Raw genomic sequence first — 22,161 nt, forward strand, 5'->3', positions numbered from 1 at the left:
ATACTGTATATGACAGGACACTAGACTCCTAGAGAATACTGTACCAACAGGACACTAGACTCCTAGATGATACTGTATATGACAGGACACTAGACTCCTAGAGGATACTGTATATGACAGGACACTAGACTCCTAGATGATACTGTATATGACAGGACACTAGACTCCTAGATGATACTGTATACGACAGGACACTAGACTCCTAGATGATACTGTATACGACAGGACACTAGACTCCTAGATGATACTGTATATGACAGGACACTAGACTCCTAGATGATACTGTATATGACAGGACACTAGACTCCTAGATGATACTGTATATGACAGGACACTAGACTCCTAGATGATACTGTATATGACAGGACACTAAACTCCTAGATGATACTGTACCAACAGGACACTAGACTCCTAGATGATACTGTATATGACAGGACACTAGACTCCTAGATGATACTGTATATGACAGGACACTAGACTCCTAGATGATACTGTATATGACAGGACACTAGACTCCTAGATGATACTGTACCAACAGGACACTGGACTCCTAGAGGATACTGTATACGACAGGACACTAGACTCCTAGAGGATACTGTATATGACAGGACACTAGACTCCTAGAGGATACTGTATACGACAGGACACTAGACTCCTAGATGATACTGTATACGACAGGACACTAGACTCCTAGATGATACTGTATATGACAGGACACTAGACTCCTAGATGATACTGTATACGACAGGACACTAGACTCCTAGAGGATACTGTATATGACAGGACACTAGACTCCTAAATGATACTGTATATGACAGGACACTAGACTCCTAGATGATACTGTATATGACAGGACACTAGACTCCTAGATGATACTGTATATGACAGGACACTAGACTCCTAGATGATACTGTACCAACAGGACACTAGACTCCTAGAGGATACTGTATACGACAGGACACTAGACTCCTAGAGGATACTGTATATGACAGGACACTAGACTCCTAGAGGATACTGTATACGACAGGACACGACTCCTAGATGATACTGTATACGACAGGACACTAGACTCCTAGATGATACTGTATATGACAGGACACTAGACTCCTAGATGATACTGTATACGACAGGACACTAGACTCCTAGAGGATACTGTATATGACAGGACACTAGACTCCTAGATGATACTGTACCAACAGGACACTAGACTCCTAGAGGATACTGTACCAACAGGACACTAGACTCCTAGAGGATACTGTACCAACAGGACACTAGACTCCTAGATGATACTGTACCAACAGGACACTAGACTCCTAGATGATACTGTATATGACAGGACACTAGACTCCTAGATGATACTGTATATGACAGGACACTAGACTCCTAGATGATACTGTACCAACAGGACACTAGACTCCTAGATGATACTGTATATGATAGGACACTAGACTCCTAGATGATACTGTATATGATAGGACACTAGACTCCTAGATGATACTGTACCAACAGGACACTAGTCTCCTAGATGATACTGTATATGACAGGACACTAGACTCCTAGATGATACTGTATATGACAGGACAGGACACTAGACTCCTAGATGATACTGTACCAACAGGACACTAGACTCCTAGAGGATACTGTATACGACAGGACACTAGACTCCTAGATGATACTGTATATGACAGGACACTAGACTCCTAGATGATACTGTATATGACAGGACACTAGACTCCTAGATGATACTGTATATGACAGGACACTAAACTCCTAGATGATACTGTACCAACAGGACACTAGACTCCTAGATGATACTGTATATGACAGGACACTAGACTCCTAGATGATACTGTATATGACAGGACACTAGACTCCTAGATGATACTGTATATGACAGGACACTAGACTCCTAGATGATACTGTACCAACAGGACACTAGACTCCTAGAGGATACTGTATACGACAGGACACTAGACTCCTAGAGGATACTGTATATGACAGGACACTAGACTCCTAGAGGATACTGTATACGACAGGACACTAGACTCCTAGATGATACTGTATACGACAGGACACTAGACTCCTAGATGATACTGTATACGACAGGACACTAGACTCCTAGAGGATACTGTATACGACAGGACACTAGACTCCTAGAGGATACTGTATATGACAGGACACTAGACTCCTAGATGATACTGTATATGACAGGACACTAGACTCCTAGATGATACTGTATATGACAGGACACTAGACTCCTAGATGATACTGTACCAACAGGACACTAGACTCCTAGAGGATACTGTATACGACAGGACACTAGACTCCTAGAGGATACTGTATATGACAGGACACTAGACTCCTAGAGGATACTGTATACGACAGGACACTAGACTCCTAGATGATACTGTATACGACAGGACACTAGACTCCTAGATGATACTGTATATGACAGGACACTAGACTCCTAGATGATACTGTATACGACAGGACACTAGACTCCTAGAGGATACTGTATATGACAGGACACTAGACTCCTAGATGATACTGTACCAACAGGACACTAGACTCCTAGAGGATACTGTACCAACAGGACACTAGACTCCTAGAGGATACTGTACCAACAGGACACTAGACTCCTAGATGATACTGTACCAACAGGACACTAGACTCCTAGATGATACTGTATATGACAGGACACTAGACTCCTAGATGATACTGTATATGACAGGACACTAGACTCCTAGATGATACTGTATATGACAGGACACTAGACTCCTAGATGACACTGTATATGACAGGACACTAGACTCCTAGATGATACTGTACCAACAGGACACTAGACTCCTAGAGGATACTGTATACGACAGGACACTAGACTCCTAGAGGATACTGTATATGACAGGACACTAGACTCCTAGATGATACTGTATACGACAGGACACTAGACTCCTAGATACTGTATACGACAGGACACTAGACTCCTAGATGATACTGTATACGACAGGACACTAGACTCCTAGATGACACTGTATACGACAGGACACTAGACTCCTAGATGATACTGTACCAACAGGACACTAGACTCCTAGATGATACTGTACCAACAGGACACTAGACTCCTAGAGGATACTGTATACGACAGGACACTAGACTCCTAGAGGATACTGTATATGACAGGACACTAGACTCCTAGAGGATACTGTATATGACAGGACACTAGACTCCTAGATGATACTGTACCAACAGGACACTAGACTCCTAGATGATACTGTATATGACAGGACAGAACACTAGACTGCTAGATGATACTGTACCAACAGGACACTAGACTCCTAGATGATACTGTATATGACAGGACACTAGACTCCTAGATGATACTGTATAGGACAGAACACTAGACTCCTAGATGATACTGTACCAACAGGACACTAGACTCCTAGATGATACTGTACCAACAAGACACTAGACTCCTAGATGATACTGTATATGACAGGACACTAGACTCCTAGATGATACTGTACCAACAAGACACTAGACTCCTAGATGATACTGTATATGACAGGACACTAGACTCCTAGATAATACTGTACCAACAGGACACTAGACTCCTAGATGATACTGTATATGACAGGACACTAGACTCCTAGATGATACTGTACCAACAGGACACTAGACTCCTAGAGGATACTGTATATGGCAGGACACTAGACTCCTAGATGATACTGTATATGACAGGACACTAGACTCCTAGATGACACTGTATATGACAGGACACTAGACTCCTAGATGACACTGTATATGACAGGACACTAGACTCCTAGATGACACTGTATATGACAGGACACTAGACTCCTAGATGATACTGTATACGACAGGACACTAGACTCCTAGATGATACTGTATATGACAGGACACTAGACTCCTAGATGATACTGTATATGACAGGACACTAGACTCCTAGATGATACTGTATACGACAGGACACTAGACTCCTAGATGATACTGTATACGACAGGACACTAGACTCCTAGATGATACTGTATACGACAGGACACAAGACTCCTAGATGATACTGTATACGACAGGACACTAGACTCCTAGATGATACTGTATACGACAGGACACTAGACTCCTAGATGATACAGTACCAACAGGACACTAGACTCCTAGATGATACTGTACCAACAGGACACTAGACTCCTAGATGATACTGTATATGACAGGACACTAGACTCCTAGATGATACTGTATATGACAGGACACTAGACTAATAGATGATACTGTACCAACAGGACACTAGACTCCTAGATGATACTGTATATGATAGGACACTAGACTCCTAGATGATACTGTATATGATAGGACACTAGACTCCTAGATGATACTGTACCAACAGGACACTAGTCTCCTAGATGATACTGTATATGACAGGACACTAGACTCCTAGATGATACTGTATATGACAGGACAGGACACTAGACTCCTAGATGATACTGTACCAACAGGACACTAGACTCCTAGAGGATACTGTATACGACAGGACACTAGACTCCTAGATGATACTGTATATGACAGGACACTAGACTCCTAGAGAATACTGTACCAACAGGACACTAGACTCCTAGATGATACTGTATATGACAGGACACTAGACTCCTAGAGGGTACTGTATATGACAGGACACTAGACTCCTAGATGATACTGTATATGACAGGACACTAGACTCCTAGATGATACTGTATATGACAGGACACTAGACTCCTAGATGATACTGTATATGACAGGACACTAAACTCCTAGATGATACTGTACCAACAGGACACTAGACTCCTAGATGATACTGTATATGACAGGACACTAGACTCCTAGATGATACTGTATATGACAGGACACTAGACTCCTAGATGATACTGTATATGACAGGACACTAGACTCCTAGATGATACTGTACCAACAGGACACTGGACTCCTAGAGGATACTGTATACGACAGGACACTAGACTCCTAGAGGATACTGTATATGACAGGACACTAGACTCCTAGAGGATACTGTATACGACAGGACACTAGACTCCTAGATGATACTGTATACGACAGGACACCAGACTCCTAGATGATACTGTATATGACAGGACACTAGACTCCTAGATGATACTGTATACGACAGGACACTAGACTCCTAGAGGATACTGTATATGACAGGACACTAGACTCCTAGATGATACTGTATATGACAGGACACTAGACTCCTAGATGATACTGTATACGACAGGACACTAGACTCCTAGATGATACTGTATATGACAGGACACTAGACTCCTAGATGATACTGTATACGACAGGACACTAGACTCCTAGAGGATACTGTATATGACAGGACACTAGACTCCTAGATGATACTGTACCAACAGGACACTAGACTCCTAGAGGATACTGTACCAACAGGACACTAGACTCCTAGAGGATACTGTACCAACAGGACACTAGACTCCTAGATGATACTGTACCAACAGGACACTAGACTCCTAGATGATACTGTATATGACAGGACACTAGACTCCTAGATGATACTGTATATGACAGGACACTAGACTCCTAGATGATACTGTACCAACAGGACACTAGACTCCTAGATGATACTGTATATGATAGGACACTAGACTCCTAGATGATACTGTATATGATAGGACACTAGACTCCTAGATGATACTGTACCAACAGGACACTAGTCTCCTAGATGATACTGTATATGACAGGACACTAGACTCCTAGATGATACTGTATATGACAGGACAGGACACTAGACTCCTAGATGATACTGTACCAACAGGACACTAGACTCCTAGAGGATACTGTATACGACAGGACACTAGACTCCTAGATGATACTGTATATGACAGGACACTAGACTCCTAGATGATACTGTATATGACAGGACACTAGACTCCTAGATGATACTGTATATGACAGGACACTAAACTCCTAGATGATACTGTACCAACAGGACACTAGACTCCTAGATGATACTGTATATGACAGGACACTAGACTCCTAGATGATACTGTATATGACAGGACACTAGACTCCTAGATGATACTGTATATGACAGGACACTAGACTCCTAGATGATACTGTACCAACAGGACACTAGACTCCTAGAGGATACTGTATACGACAGGACACTAGACTCCTAGAGGATACTGTATATGACAGGACACTAGACTCCTAGAGGATACTGTATACGACAGGACACTAGACTCCTAGATGATACTGTATACGACAGGACACTAGACTCCTAGATGATACTGTATATGACAGGACACTAGACTCCTAGATGATACTGTATACGACAGGACACTAGACTCCTAGAGGATACTGTATATGACAGGACACTAGACTCCTAGATGATACTGTATATGACAGGACACTAGACTCCTAGATGATACTGTATATGACAGGACACTAGACTCCTAGATGATACTGTACCAACAGGACACTAGACTCCTAGAGGATACTGTATACGACAGGACACTAGACTCCTAGAGGATACTGTATATGACAGGACACTAGACTCCTAGAGGATACTGTATACGACAGGACACTAGACTCCTAGATGATACTGTATACGACAGGACACTAGACTCCTAGATGATACTGTATATGACAGGACACTAGACTCCTAGATGATACTGTATACGACAGGACACTAGACTCCTAGAGGATACTGTATATGACAGGACACTAGACTCCTAGATGATACTGTACCAACAGGACACTAGACTCCTAGAGGATACTGTACCAACAGGACACTAGACTCCTAGATGATACTGTACCAACAGGACACTAGACTCCTAGATGATACTGTATATGACAGGACACTAGACTCCTAGATGATACTGTATATGACAGGACACTAGACTCCTAGATGATACTGTATATGACAGGACACTAGACTCCTAGATGACACTGTATATGACAGGACACTAGACTCCTAGATGATACTGTATATGACAGGACACTAGACTAATAGATGATACTGTACCAACAGGACACTAGACTCCTAGATGATACTGTATATGACAGGACACTAGACTCCTAGATGACACTGTATATGACAGGACACTAGACTCCTAGATGATACTGTACCAACAGGACACTAGACTCCTAGATGATACTGTATATGACAGGACACTAGACTCCTAGATGATACTGTATATGACAGGACACTAGACTCCTAGATGATACTGTACCAACAGGACACTAGACTCCTAGATGATACTGTATATGACAGGACACTAGACTCCTAGATGATACTGTATATGACAGGACACTAGACTCCTAGATGATACTGTATATGACAGGACACTAGACTCCTAGATGATACTGTATATGACAGGAGAGAACACTAGACAAATGAATAAATGTGTTTCTCAATACAGAACACCATTTGCCTACAGTACAGAAACAGACTGTTCTGCTATTTATTGAGTAACATGTCGTATTCATTTGTCTAACATTGTTGTGTGTTCCAGTGAGTCAAAAGGAGAGGTTGTTTGACTAATGACTGAGGCCTTCGTACTGTTACCTGGTGTTTGAAAGGTCTCCCCCTGTTGAGGCCTGATGCTCTGCCAACCTCTTCTCTGCAGCCTGTGCTCTCTGCGGGTGGAGATTTGACAGTCAAGTCGCTCGTTTTGAAACAAATTGAACAATTAATCTACTGCATAAAATTTAAAAAAAAAAAACAGTTTTCAGACCTTCTCTCGATCGCTTAAGGAGGCAAATCTTTTCTTCTCCTCAGCCTCCATCTCTAGTTTCTTCCTCTGTTCTTTCTGTTCTTTCTCCCTCGTTTTCTTGGCCGCTTTCTGAGCCCTTTTCTTCTCCGTCTTCTTGGACTCCAACTCGGCCGTCAGCGGACCAGGAACCTTAAGGGGATAGAGAGCGTTAAGACTTCCCTGCTGTACCACAAAGGGGCTCAAAAAATGTCTACGTACATCTTTGGAAAAAATGAAAACGCTCATAGTTATATTAACGGTTTTTCGCGTGCTTGAAATGTGTCCTTGCTCATCATGTGAAATGGCCCACGTTACTTCTCTGTCTAGCTAACTCCTAGACAACAGAATCACCATTGATTTATTCCATTTGATTGACAGAAAGTGCACTCTAACTGTCTGTTTAGGCCCAAACATACAAGATTACACTTCACAGATTTATCACAAAGTCCTCTCTCCTTAAAATGTCTAAGTACTGTATGTCTTTGGACAATTGACTGGTCGTTTGTTGTTGTTCCACAGTGCTTGGCAGAAAGTGCTACTCAGTTTGAATACGACAGCCTACCAGAGTACATAACTAGACCAACAGCTCACCAGAGCCTACGGTACATAACTAGACCAACAGCTCACCAGAGCCTACGGTACATAACTAGACCAACAGCTCACCAGAGCCTACGGTACATAACTAGACCAACAGCTCACCAGAGCCTACGGTACATAACTAGACCAACAGCTCACCAGAGCCTACGGTACATAACTAGACCAACAGCTCACCAGAGCCTACGGTACATAACTAGACAAATAGCTCACCAGAGCCTACGGTACATAACTAGACAAACAGCTCACCAGAGCCTACGGTACATAACTAGACCAACAGCTCACCAGAGCCTACGGTACATAACTAGACCAACAGCTCACCAGAGCCTTGCTGTAGTTGTATTTGTCAGGGTGATCAGCCATGTACTTCCTAAACACGTTCCTGGTGTCCTTGTCAGGAGCAACGATGTAGGGAGTCTGGCCGGTCAGATCTCTGTGGACACAAAGCAACAACGCCACATTTCCTCTCTGTTATAACATATAAACGTTATAATAACACATCAAATGTATGTGCTTTTCATTCAAAATGAAATGTTTTACAACACACACACACAGTCCCAGTCAAAAGTTTAGACACACCTATTCATTCAAGGGTTTTTCTTTATTTTGACTATTTTCTACATTGTAGAATAATAGTGAAAACATCAAAACTATGAAATAACACATATGGAATCATGTAGTAATAAAAAAACAGTTAAACACATTTTTATTTCTCAACCAGCTTCATGAGGTAGTCACCTGGAATGCATTTCAATTAACAGTTGTGCCTTGTTAAAAGTTAATGCGTTTGAGCCAATCAGTTGTGTTGTGTCAAGGTAGGGGTGGTATACAGAAGATAGCCCTATTTGGTAAAAGACCAAATCCATATTATGGCAAGAACAGCTCAAATAAGCAAAGAGAAATGACAGTCCATCATTACTTGAAGACATGAAGGTCAGTCAATACTTTGACAGTTTCTTCAAGTGCAGTCGCAAAAATCATCAAGCGCTATGATGAAACTGGCTCTCATGAGGACCGCCACAGGAAATGAAGACCCAGAGTTACCTCTGCTGCAGAGGATAAGTTCATTAGAGTTACCAGCCTCAGAAATTGCAGCCCAAATAAATGCTTCACAGAGTTCAAGTAACAGACACATCTCAACATCAACTATTCAGATGAGACTGTGTGAATCAGACCTTCATGGTCAAATTGCTGAAAAGAAACCACTACTAAAGGTTACCAATAAGAAGAGACTTGGGCTAACAAACAAGAGCAATGGTCTGATGAGTTCAAATTTGTGATTTTTGGTTCCAACCGCCGTGTCTTTGTGAGACGCAGAGTAGGATAACGGATGATATCTGCATATGTGGTTCCCACCGTGAAGCATGGAGGTGGTGGTGTGGGGGTGCTTTGCTGGTGACATTCATTTAGAATTCAAGGCACACTGAACCAGCATGGCTACCACAGGATTCTGTGGCGATACGCCATCCCATCTGGTTTGCGCTTAGTGAGACTATCATCTCATCCAATTGAGATGGTTTGGGATGAGTTGGACCGCAGAGTGAAGGAAAAGCTGCCAACAAGTGCTCAGCATATGTGGGAACTCCTTCAAGACTATTGGAAAATAATTCCAGGTGAAGCTGGTTGAGAGAATGCCAAGAGTAAAGAGCAAAGCTGTCATCAAGGAAAAGGGTGGCTACTTTAAAGAATCTAAAATATATTGATTTGTTAAACACTTGTTTGGTTACTAAATTATTCCATATGTGTTATTTCATAGTTTTGATGTCTTCACTCATATTCTACAATGTAGAAAATAGTAAACATAAACCTAGAATGAGCAGGTGTTCTAAAACTTTTGATTGGTACTGTGTCATATATATACACATACATACACACACATCGTGCATTATCATGCTGAAACATGAGGTGATGGCGGTGGATAAATGTCACTACAATGGGCCTCAGGATCTCATCACGGTATCTCTGCATTCAAATTGCCATCGATAAAATGTAATTGCATTTGTTGTCTGTAGCTTATGCCTGCCCATACCATAACCCCACCTCCACCATGGGGCACTCTGTTCACAACGTTGACACCAGTAAACCGCTCACCCACGCCTGGTCTGCGGTTGTGAGGCCGGTTGGTCGTACTGCCAAATTATCTAAAACGACTTTGGAGGCGGCTTATGGTAGAGAAATGAACATTAAATTATCTGGCAACAGCTCTGGTGGACATTCCTGCAGTCAGCATGCCAATTACACACAACCTCAAAACTTGAGACATCTGTGGCATTGTGTTGTGTGACAAACCTGCACATTTTAGAGAGTGGCCTTTTATTGTCCCCAACACAAGGTGCACCTGTGTAATGATCATGCTGTTTAATCAGCTTCTTGATATGCCACACCTGTCAGGTGGATGGATTATCTTGGCAAAGAAGAAATGCTTTCTAACAGGGGATGTAAACAACATTTTATAGAAATAAAATGTGCGTATTACATTTAAGTATATTTTATTTCAACTCATGAGTGCGTTGCACTTCTGTTATCATCTGCTGATAATTACATTTTCTGCCGATTGTGGTGCAGTAGTGATTTATTTTCTGTGAAGGAATATTATAGCTGCACATCCCTGAACACCGTATTGTTATAAAAACATGACCCTCTGTCAATACACCGCTTTCTCCCATGGTGCTATTTACAAACACGCGACTGGCTCTGTTCTGGCGAACTACGGTAAAACTTCATAATGTAAAAGGTGACATGAAGAACGCGCTCTGCTTTATCGCCTAATGTATTGAAAAAAGCATTACCCCGGTATAGGACATATTACGGTATGCCGCCCAAGCCTAATATCGACATATGTATGGTTCATACTTGCATGCCGGGTCGCTGCCTGCATCCATCAGCAGCTGGACCACTCCTTTCTGCCCTGCTGCGGAGGCCACGTGAAGCAGAGTGAAGCCTGAAGAGTCTATGGGCTGGTTGAGTAGGGCTAGTGGACTCTGGGCTGCAGGGTCTTTGGGCTGGTTGAGTAGGGCTAGTGGACTCTGGGCTGCAGGGGCCTGGGAAGAGCAGCTCTCCTCCACCTCTCCCTGATTCTTCTCTCCCTCTTGCTTTGCACCCTGGTCCTCACTCTGAACACCCTGGTCTCCCTTGTCCTCTCTCTGTCCATCCTGGTCCTCTCTCTGTCCATCCTGGTCCTCTCTCTGTCCATCCTGGTCTCCCTGGTCCTCTCTCTGTCCATCCTGGTCCTCTCTCTGTCCATCCTGGTCCTCTCTCTGTCCATCCTGGTCCTCTCTCTGTCCATCCTGGTCCTCTCTCTGTCCATCCTGGTCCCCCTCCTCTCCCCTCCTCACTGGTAACAGTCTGATGAGGGTGTCCAGGTCTCCAGTCTTACAGGCGGTGTAGAGAGCATCCCTCAGGCCATAGTCCCAGGACTCATCAGGCTCCTCTGAGGAGAGATGCAGAGAAGATGCTGTTGTATACAACAAACACAGACAGGCAGACAAAAAGGACAGACAGACCGGCCTACAGGCAGACAGACCGGCCTACAGGCAGGCAGACCGGCCTACAGGCAGGCAGACCTACAGGCAGACAGACCGGCCTACAGGCAGGCAGACCGGCCTACAGGCAGGCAGACAGACAGATCGACAGACCTACAGGCAGACAGACCGGCCTACAGGCAGACAGACCGGCCTACAGGCAGGCAGACAGACCTACAGGCAGGCAGGCAGACAGATCGACAGACCTACAGGCAGGCAGGCAGACCGGCAGGCAGGCAGAGTTAGGTTATGACCTCACCCTCTTCATGTTGTATCGTCTTCTTCCCCTTGGGTTTCCTCCTCCCCTGGTTTTTCTCTCCTCCTCTCTCCTGGTTACTGTCTTCAGGAGCAGCAGGAGACCCCACAGCTTCTCTGTTACTTAGACCTGAACATAGAAAAAAAATGGTTTTGTAGCTTTTGAAAGATTATCAAGTGATAGAAGGTCCTGTTGTAGAAATTCTATGAATTAAACAGGCATCCTAAACATCACCCTATTCTCTAATAGGCCCTGGTCAGAAGTAGGGCACAATACAGCACACAGGGTGTAATTTGATAAGCAGCCAAACTCTACAGACCCGTCTCCCTCACCTCTGTCCTCTGTCCTGCGTCTCCTCTTCTTCCTCCTAGCCGGGTAGATCTCATGCTCCCGGAGGTCCAGAGTTCCCAGAGTCACCTCCACCGTCTCCAGCTCCTCTCCTGAACTCTCCTCCTCCTCCTCCACTAGGGGTGCTGTTGTCTCCTGGGAAGGTTCTGGCTGAGCCACAGGTGTACGTGCCTTCTTCCACACTTTGTTAGAGGGACTCAGGATGTCGGAGATGTCAGTGTCTTTACCTGTGGTTTGGGATAGATTAGTAAATTAACACTTTGTCAGCCTCTCTCAGAATTGAAGCTCAGGAATGTCCATAAGTGCATTCGGACAGTATTCAGACCCATTCACTTTCCCCACATTTCCTTAGTCTTATTCTAAAATGTATTAAATAGTTTTTTTCCTCATCAGTCTACACACAAAACCCCATAACGATAAAGCAAAAACAGGTTTTTTAGAATTTTTTGCAAATGTATTAAAAATAAAAACTGAAATATCACATTTACAGGGATAAAGTTCAGACCATTTACTCAGTACTTTGTTGAAGCACCTTTGGCAGAGATTAGTGTTTTGAGTCTTCTTGGGACGCTACAAGCTTGGCACACCTGTATTTGGGGAGTTTCTCCCATTCTTCTCTGCAGATCCTCTCAAGCTCTGTCAGGTTGGATGGGGAGTGTCTCTGCACAGCTATTTTCAGGTCTCTACAGAGACGTTCAATCGGGTTCAAGTCTGGGCTGTGGCTGGGCCACTCAAGGACATTCAGAGACTTGTCCCGAAGCCACTCCTGCATTGTCTTGGCTGTGTGCTTAGGGACGTTGTCCTGAGCGCTCTGGAGCAGATTTTCATTAAGGATCTCACTGTACTTTTCTCCGTTCATCTTTGGCTCAATCCAGACTAGTCTCCCAGTCCCTGCCGCTGAAAAACATCCCCACAGCATGATGCTGCCACCACCATGCTTCACCGTAGGGATGGTGCCAGGTTTCCTCCAAACGTGACGCTTGGCATTCAGGCCAAAGAGGTCTCATGGTCTGAAAGAGGTCTCAGTTGCCTTTTGGCAAACTCCAAGCGGGCTGTCATGGGCCTTTTACTGAGAAGCAGTTTCCGTCTGGCCACTCTACCATAAAAACCTCATTGGTGGCGTGCTGAAGAGATGGGAGAACCTTCCAGAAGGACAACCATCTCCACAGAGGAACTGTGGAGCTCTTTACATAGACAGGTGTGTACCTTTCCAAATCATGTCCAATCAACTGAATTCAGTTGCAGAAACATCTCAAGGATGATCAATGGATACAGGATGCACCTGAGCTCAATTTAGAGTGTCAGGTTTGAATACTGATGTAAAAACCTGTTGTTTTCACTTTGTCATTATGGGGTATTGGGTGTAGATTGAGGAACAAAAATATGTGTTAGCGTAAGGTTGTAATGTAACAAAATGTGGTCAAAAGGGGTCTGAATACTTCCAGAAAGCAACGTACATGTAGGACAGATTAAGCCTTGTCCAAGACTGAAAACTGCTTTTCAATGGAGAATCTAGATTTTAATACTAGGCTTAAAGTGATGGTAGGAAACCGTCCCGTAGATTAAACTCGTACCATATATATTTAGAGTGGAGAGGACATCGTGTACTCTCTTTATCTCTCTGAAGGTGGCCCTGCGTGTGGGGAAGGGCAGTGTTCTGATCCGAGGGTCCTTCTTCACCAGCGGAGCCGCTTTACCCCCCAAGAACAGGGTTTTGTTATGGCTGGGCGCCCGCAGGAAGATGGCACTGGCGTCAGTCAGGTGGTCAGACCAGCTCTCCAGTAAGTCCTGGATCTCCTGCAAGCAGAGGAACTACTGATTAGATCAATTACAACCAGCAACAATGAAGCTGCAAGCAGCCATTAAACACACACCACTTTTTCGAGCTGAAAGACGATGGCGAGAGCTTACCCACGATGTTGCACAATGATTTAAGTCAATAAGTCATCGCTTTAAAATCAGAAATATTTGGGCTTGAACGTGGCAAATCTGAACTGCCTACTTCATGCAAATCATTGTGAATGCGTTTCCTTATGTGCACAGGTCCATTTCATTTTCAAATCAAATACATTTTTGTCACGTGCCAAATACAACAGGTGTGGTATTATAGTGAAATACTTGGCCTGGTATCGTTAGTAAAATGTTGGAATGGTGATACTATGTTATGTACAAATTATTTTTCAGCCTGTGTTTCAGGGTTTTATTTGACTGATTCCAACATACTTGGCCTGGTATTGTATGGTGACAACTAGAAGTAGAACCCCCCCCCCCCCCCCCCCCCCCCCCCCCTTAGACTATAAAAATGATTTTAAAACAGTCAGATAAACAGACTAGCTCAATAATTGACACCTCCTGTTTAGCTCCGTGGCCCAGGTGGACAACACTGTTTGGTCTTCTCGGTCGTGAAGAGGAATACATGTGCAGCTTCTTATTAACAAACATGTTTCACTAACGATACCAGGCCAAGTATCACCATGCCAACGATACGATACCAGGCCAAGTATCACCATGCCAACGATACGATACCAGGCCAAGAATCACCATACCAACGATACGATACCAGGCCAAGTATCACCATTCCAACGATACGATACCAGGCCAAGTATCACCATACCAACGATACGATACCAGGCCAAGTATCACCATTCCAACGATACGATACCAGGCCAAGTATCACCATACCAACGATACGATACCAGGCCAAGTATCACCATTCCAACGATACGATACCAGGCCAAGTATCACCATTCCAACGATACGATACCAGGCCAAGTATCACCATACCAACGATACGATACCAGGCCAAGTATCACCATACCAACGATACGATACCAGGCCAAGTATCACCATTCCAACGATACGATACCAGGCCAAGAATCACCATACCAACGATACGATACCAGGCCAAGTATCACCATTCCAACGATACGATACCAGGCCAAGTATCACCATACCAACGATACGATACCAGGCCAAGTATCACCATTCCAACGATACGATACCAGGCCAAGAATCACCATACCAACGATACGATACCAGGCCAAGTATCACCATACCTACGATACGATACCAGGCCAAGTATCACCATACCAACGATACGATACCAGGCCAAGTATCACCATACCAACGATACGATACCAGGCCAAGTTTCACCATGCCAACAATACGATACCAGGCCAAGTATCACCATGCCAACGATACGATACCAGGCCAAGTATCACCATGCCAACGATACGATACCAGTCCAAGTATCACCATGCCAACGATACGATACCAGGCCAAGTATCACCATGCCAACGATACGATACCAGGCCAAGTTTCACCATGCCAACAATACGATACCAGGCCAAGTATCACCATGCCAACGATACGATACCAGGCCAAGTATCACCATGCCAACGATACGATACCAGGCCAAGTATCACCATGCCAACGATACGATACCAGGCCAAGTATCACCATTCCAACATTTTACTAACGATACGATACCAGGCCAAGTATCACCATTCCAACATTTTACTAACGATACCAGGCCAAGTATCACCATTCCAACATTTTACTAACGATACGATACCAGGCCAAGTATCACCATTCCAACATTTTACTAACGATACCAGGCCAAGTATCACCATTCCAACATTTTACTAACAATACCAGGCCAAGTATCACCATGCCAACGATACGATACCAGGCCAAGTATCACCATTCCAACATTTTACTAACGATACCAGGCCAAGTATTTCACTATAATACCACACCTGTTGTATTTGGCACGTGACAAAAATGTATTTGATTTGAAAATGAAATGGACCTGTGCATATAAGAGACTAGTTGCTGTTGCTTAAATTTAATTCATAAACAAAACTGACTTCTTTAGATCGGCTTTCTGAACGGTTGGTATCATAATGTTTTTGTACTGCGATATATATATAAAAAAAGTAACTTTTATTTAGCTAAGCAAGTCAGTTAAGAACAAATTCTTATTTTCAATGACGGCCTAGGAACAGTGGGTTAACTGCCTGTTCAGGGGCAGAACAACAGATTTGTACCTTGTCAGCTCGGGGATTCGATCTAGCAACCTTTCAGTTACTAGTCCAACGCTCCAACCACTAGGCTACCTGCCGCCCCAGATATTACCATGGAAACCTTCGTCATTGTTCGGAGGTAGAACCTAAACGTCCTCTGTTGGACAATACGTGGAAATAGTGGCTGCAACTTCCTCTGGTCCTTTAAAGGGGAGCAATGTGCCACCATCAGGTCAGATTATCATCACACAAAGGGTGTGGCCTGTGAAATAGCGCCACTGTGTGGTCAAATAGAACATTACATTCATTCATGTGTGAGCAAGAGAAGATCATACTGTAACTTATTGTAGTTCTGGCTAATCAGAGGAAAACCAAATGTGTTTTCCGGGTTAGTCCAGACACATCAAAATAATAAGAGTAGTTGTGTTGCCTTGACGAGCGCAGATTCGTTGTATCGCCTCAGGGCAGCTCCGGCTGATTTAGGAGCATGACTGCTGTTCTTAGCATCTCTCAGACCCTGGGCTGTCCCCCGCTTGGCTCTCACAGTGTACCGATGGAACGTCTTGTGCTGCAACACCTCTCTCCTGGAACAGCAGAGATGGGGGGGGGTGAATCATCTTTTAGTACTGAGAGGAAGACCTACAGTGCATTCAGAAAGACCCCTTGACCTTTTTCCACATTTTGTTACAACCTTATTCTAAATTTGATTCAATGTTTTTTTCCCCCCCCTGACCAATCTACACACAATATGCTGCAGAAATCCTTCCCCAGATCTGTGCCTCGACACAATCCTGTCTCGGAGCTCTACGGACAATTCCTTCAACCTCATGGCTTGGTTTTTGCTCTGACATGCACTGTCAACTGTGGGACCTTATATAGACAGGTGTGTGCCTTTCCAAATCATGTCCAATCAATTGAATTTACCACAGGTGGACTCCGATCAAGTTGTAGAAACATCTCAAGGATGATCAATGGAAACAGGATGCACCTGAGCTCAATTTCGAGTCTCATAGCAAAGGGATTGAATACTTATGTAAATAAGCTTTCTGATTCTGGTAAGTTTTTTTATTTAAAAAAAACTGTTTTTGCTTTTCTTTTTTTTTTCAATTTTCGAGTCCCATTGATCATCCTTGAGATGTTTCTCCAACTTGACTGGAGTCCACCTGTGGTAAATTCATTTGGGGGTCTGAATACTTATGTAAATGTGATTTGTGTAAACATTTATCACGTAAATGTGATAAATGTTGTTTTTTTATACATTTGCAATGTAGTGCCCTACCTACCAAGGGCACTACCCCCCCCTACCTACCCAGGGCACTACCCCCCCTACCTACCCAGGGCACTACCCCCCCTACCTACCCAGGGCACTACCCCCCCTACCTACCCAGGGCACTACCCCCCCTACCTACCCAGGGCACTACCCCCCCTACCTACCCAGGGCACTACCCCCCCTACCTACCCAGGGCACTACCCCCCCTACCTACCCAGGGCACTACCCCCCCTACCTACCCAGGACTCTACCCCCCTACCTACCCAGGGCACTACCCCCCTACCTACCCAGGGCACTACTTTATACCTGAACCCAGGACACTATTCCCTACCTAGGGCACTACCCCCCTACCTACCCAGGGCACTACCCCCCTTACCTACCCAAGGCACTACTTTATACCTGAACCCAGGATACTATTCCCTACACAGGACACTACTTTATACCTGAACCCAGGACACTATTCCCTACCTAGGGCACTACCCCCCTACCTACCCAGGGCACTACCCCCCTTACCTACCCAAGGCACTACTTTATACCTGAACCCAGGATACTATTCCCTACACAGGACACTACTTTATACCTGAACCCAGGACACTATTCCCTACCTAGGGCACTACCCCCCTACCTACCCAGGGCACTACCCCCCTTACCTACACAGGACACTACTTTATACCTGAACCCAGGACACTATTCCCTACCTAGGGCACTACTTTATACCTGAACCCATGACCCTATTCCCTACACAGGACACTACTTTATACCTGAACCCAGGACACTATTCCCTACACAGGACACTACTTTATACCTGAACCCAGGACACTATTCCCTACACAGGACACTACTTTATACCTGAACCCAGGACCCTATTCCCTACACAGGACACTACTTTATACCTGAACCCAGGACACTATTCCCTACACAGGACACTACTTTATACCTGAACCCAGGACACTATTCCCTACACAGGACACTACTTTATACCTGAACCCAGGACCCTATTCCCTACACAGGACACTACTTTATACCTGAACCCAGGACCCTATTCCCTACACAGGACACTACTTTATACCTGAACCCAGGATCCTATTCCCTACACAGGACACTACTTTATACCTGAACCCAGGATCCTATTCCCTACACAGGACACTACTTTATACCTGAACCCAGGACCCTATTCCCTACACAGGACACTACTTTATACCTGAACCCAGGACACTATTCCCTACACAGGACACTACTTTATACCTGAACCCAGGGACCCACTGCACAATTTGACCAGAGCCCTACAGAGAACCATTTAGAGAATATAGTACCATTTGAGACCACTATAGCCATAGAGAATATGAAGCCAGGCTTCTCATCACTGACCCTTGAAACACGGCTCCAGCGAAGTGTCCACCACCTGCCATCAGAATGACCCACATAGTCTTGTTACTGAGACTTTGTAGAGAGGCCACCAGGTCTTCCTCTATGGCAGACTGAAATGCATAGAGTCTTGTTAACGAGACTGTAGCGATGCCACACCATGTCAAATCAAATCATATTGGTTACATTCACATATTTAGCAGATGTTATAGTGAACTGCTTGTGTTCCAAGCTCCATCAGTGTAGTAGTATCTAACAAACAAATAACACAAAAATACGTAATACTGTTGTTTAGGAGCTACAAGCAGAGCTGTCATGTCTGTCATGTCTGTCATGTCTTAGGAGCTACAAGCAGAGCTGTCATGTCTGTCATGTCTGTCATGTCTTAGGAGCTACAAGCAGAGCTGTCATGTCTGTCATGTCTGTCATGTCTTAGGAGCTACAAGCAGAGCTGTCATGTCTGTCATGTCTGTCATGTCTTAGGAGCTACAAGCAGAGCTGTCATGTCTGTCATGTCTGTCATGTCTTAGGAGCTACAAGCAGAGCTGTCATGTCTGTCATGTCTTAGGAGCTACAAGCAGAGCTGTCATGTCTGTCATGTCTTAGGAGCTACAAGCAGAGCTGTCATGTCTTAGGAGCTACAAGCAGAGCTGTCATGTCTGTCATGTCTTAGGAGCTACAAGCAGAGCTGTCATGTCTTAGGAGCTACAAGCAGAGCTGTCATGTCTGAGGAGCTACAAGCAGAGCTGTCATGTCTGTCATGTCTGAGGAGCTACAAGCAGAGCTGTCATGTCTTAGGAGCTACAAGCAGAGCTGTCATGTCTGAGGAGCTACAAGCAGAGCTGTCATGTCTGTCATGTCTGAGGAGCTACAAGCAGAGCTGTCATGTCTTAGGAGCTACAAGCAGAGCTGTCATGTCTTAGGAGCTACAAGCAGAGCTGTCATGTCTGAGGAGCTACAAGCAGAGCTGTCATGTCTGAGGAGCTACAAGCAGAGCTGTCATGTCTGAGGAGCTACAAGCAGAGCTGTCATGTCTGAGGAGCTACAAGCAGAGCTGTCATGTCTGAGGAGCTACAAGCAGAGCTGTCATGTCTGAGGAGCTACAGGCAGAGCTGTCATATCTGAGGAGCTACAAGCAGAGCTGTCATGTCTGAGGAGCTACAAGCAGAGCTGTCATGTCTGAGGAGCTACAAGCAGAGCTGTCATGTCTGAGGAGCTACAAGCAGAGCTGTCATGTCTGAGGAGCTACAAGCAGAGCTGTCATATCTGAGGAGCTACAAGCAGAGCTGTCATGTCTGAGGAGCTACAAGCAGAGCTGTCATGTCTGAGGAGCTACAAGCAGAGCTGTCATATCTGAGGAGCTACAAGCAGAGCTGTCATGTCTGAGGAGCTACAAGCAGAGCTGTCATGTCTGAGGAGCTACAAGCAGAGCTGTCATGTCTGAGGAGCTACAAGCAGAGCTGTCATGTCTGAGGAGCTACAAGCAGAGCTGTCATGTCTGAGGAGCTACAAGCAGAGCTGTCATGTCTGAGGAGCTACAAGCAGAGCTGTCATGTCTGAGGAGCTACAAGCAGAGCTGTCATGTCTGAGGAGCTACAAGCAGAGCTGTCATGTCTGAGGAGCTACAAGCAGAGCTGTCATGTCTGAGGAGCTACAAGCAGAGCTGTCATGTCTGAGGAGCTACAAGCAGAGCTGTCATGTCTGAGGAGCTACAAGCAGAGCTGTCATATCTGAGGAGCTACAAGCAGAGCTGTCATGTCTGAGGAGCTACAAGCAGAGCTGTCATGTCTGACACGGAACCCAAACCGCCATCGTGCATACATTTATTTATGCAGGTTAAAATATCAAAACAAACTCTGAACCAATTATATTAATTTGGGGACAGGTCGAAAAGCATTAAACATTTATGGCAATTTAGCTAGTTAGCTTGCACTTGCTAGCTAATTTGTCCTATTTACCTAGCTTGCTGTTGCTAGCTAATTTGTCCTATTTAGCTAGCTTGCTGTTGCTAGCAAATGTGTCCTGGGATATAAACATCGAGTTGTTATTTTACCCGAAATGCACAAGGTCCTCTACTCCACCAATTAATCCACACATAAAATGGCCAACCGAATCGTTTCTAGTCATCTCTCCTCCTTCCAGGCTTTTTCATCTTTGTACTTACATGGTGATCGGCATCTAAACTTTCATAGTATTACCACGACGACCAGCAAAACATTTCGTCTTTCAATCACCCACCTGGGTATAACCAATGAGGAGATGGCACGTGGGTACCTGCTTCTATAAACCAATGAGGAGATGGGAGAGGCAGGACTTGCAGCGTGATCTGGGTCAGAAATCTGCGTCAGACTTCTATTTTAGCCCGTGGCAACGCAGACGCTCGTTAACACGCACGAACAGTATGGGTGCAATAATTGAATAACAGATTCCTAAATGTATTTTGCAACGCGAGCGATGTAGTCAGGGTATTAGGAGCTACAAGCAGAGCTGTCATGTCTGTCGGTGCCATCTTACGGTCTTCCTCTATGGCAGACTGAAATACAGAGTGGATTAAATAATGTGTCGTCCATAACGCCAAGAGTCTTGATGATCATCCAGGTGCTTTTTGGCCAAACTGGAGTAAACCTTTTGGAAGACATGGGTCCCATTATGTCTGGAGAAAAGCACTGCATTCCACAGTGAGCTGAAGAGCAGCTGGGTCATGCAGCAAGACAATGACCCCAAACCCAAAATCAAGTCTACATAAAAATGGTTAAAAAGCAACAAATGTGAAGTTTTGGAATGGCCTAGTCAAAGTCTAGATCTAATCCCAACTGAGATGTTGTGGCAGGACTTGAAACGAGCAGTTCATCCTTGAAAACCCACAAATGTTGTTGAGTTATAGCAGTTCTGCATGTTAGAGTGGACCAGACTTCCTCCACAGCGACGTGAGAGACTGATCAACAACTCCACAGGAAGTGGTGGGTTGGAGTCGTTGCAGCTAAATGTGGCACAACCAGTTAATGAG

At 44.6% G+C, this 22,161-nt stretch overlaps 1 protein-coding gene across 3 annotated transcripts in view; it reads right to left on the bottom strand.

The window, feature by feature from the left end:
• The window catches only part of ankzf1 (ankyrin repeat and zinc finger peptidyl tRNA hydrolase 1), a 35,889-nt gene that overhangs the window by 2,766 nt on the left and 10,962 nt on the right, over positions 1-22,161 (bottom strand). For all 3 annotated transcript variants that reach the window (XM_036959517.1, XM_036959519.1, XM_036959518.1), the window contains 9 exons: positions 19,158-19,267; positions 16,950-17,103; positions 14,069-14,291; positions 12,479-12,721; positions 12,150-12,275; positions 11,223-11,799; positions 8,691-8,802; positions 7,758-7,925; positions 7,589-7,659 (listed from right to left, as the gene is read on the bottom strand). In XM_036959517.1, the coding sequence (XP_036815412.1) occupies positions 7,589-7,659; positions 7,758-7,925; positions 8,691-8,802; positions 11,223-11,799; positions 12,150-12,275; positions 12,479-12,721; positions 14,069-14,291; positions 16,950-17,103; positions 19,158-19,267 (1,784 nt within the window). The remainder of the gene's footprint in view (positions 1-7,588; positions 7,660-7,757; positions 7,926-8,690; positions 8,803-11,222; positions 11,800-12,149; positions 12,276-12,478; positions 12,722-14,068; positions 14,292-16,949; positions 17,104-19,157; positions 19,268-22,161) is intronic.

The sequence above is a fragment of the Oncorhynchus mykiss genome, chromosome 22 (assembly GCF_013265735.2).
Source record: "Oncorhynchus mykiss isolate Arlee chromosome 22, USDA_OmykA_1.1, whole genome shotgun sequence".
Lineage (NCBI taxonomy): Eukaryota > Metazoa > Chordata > Actinopteri > Salmoniformes > Salmonidae > Oncorhynchus > Oncorhynchus mykiss.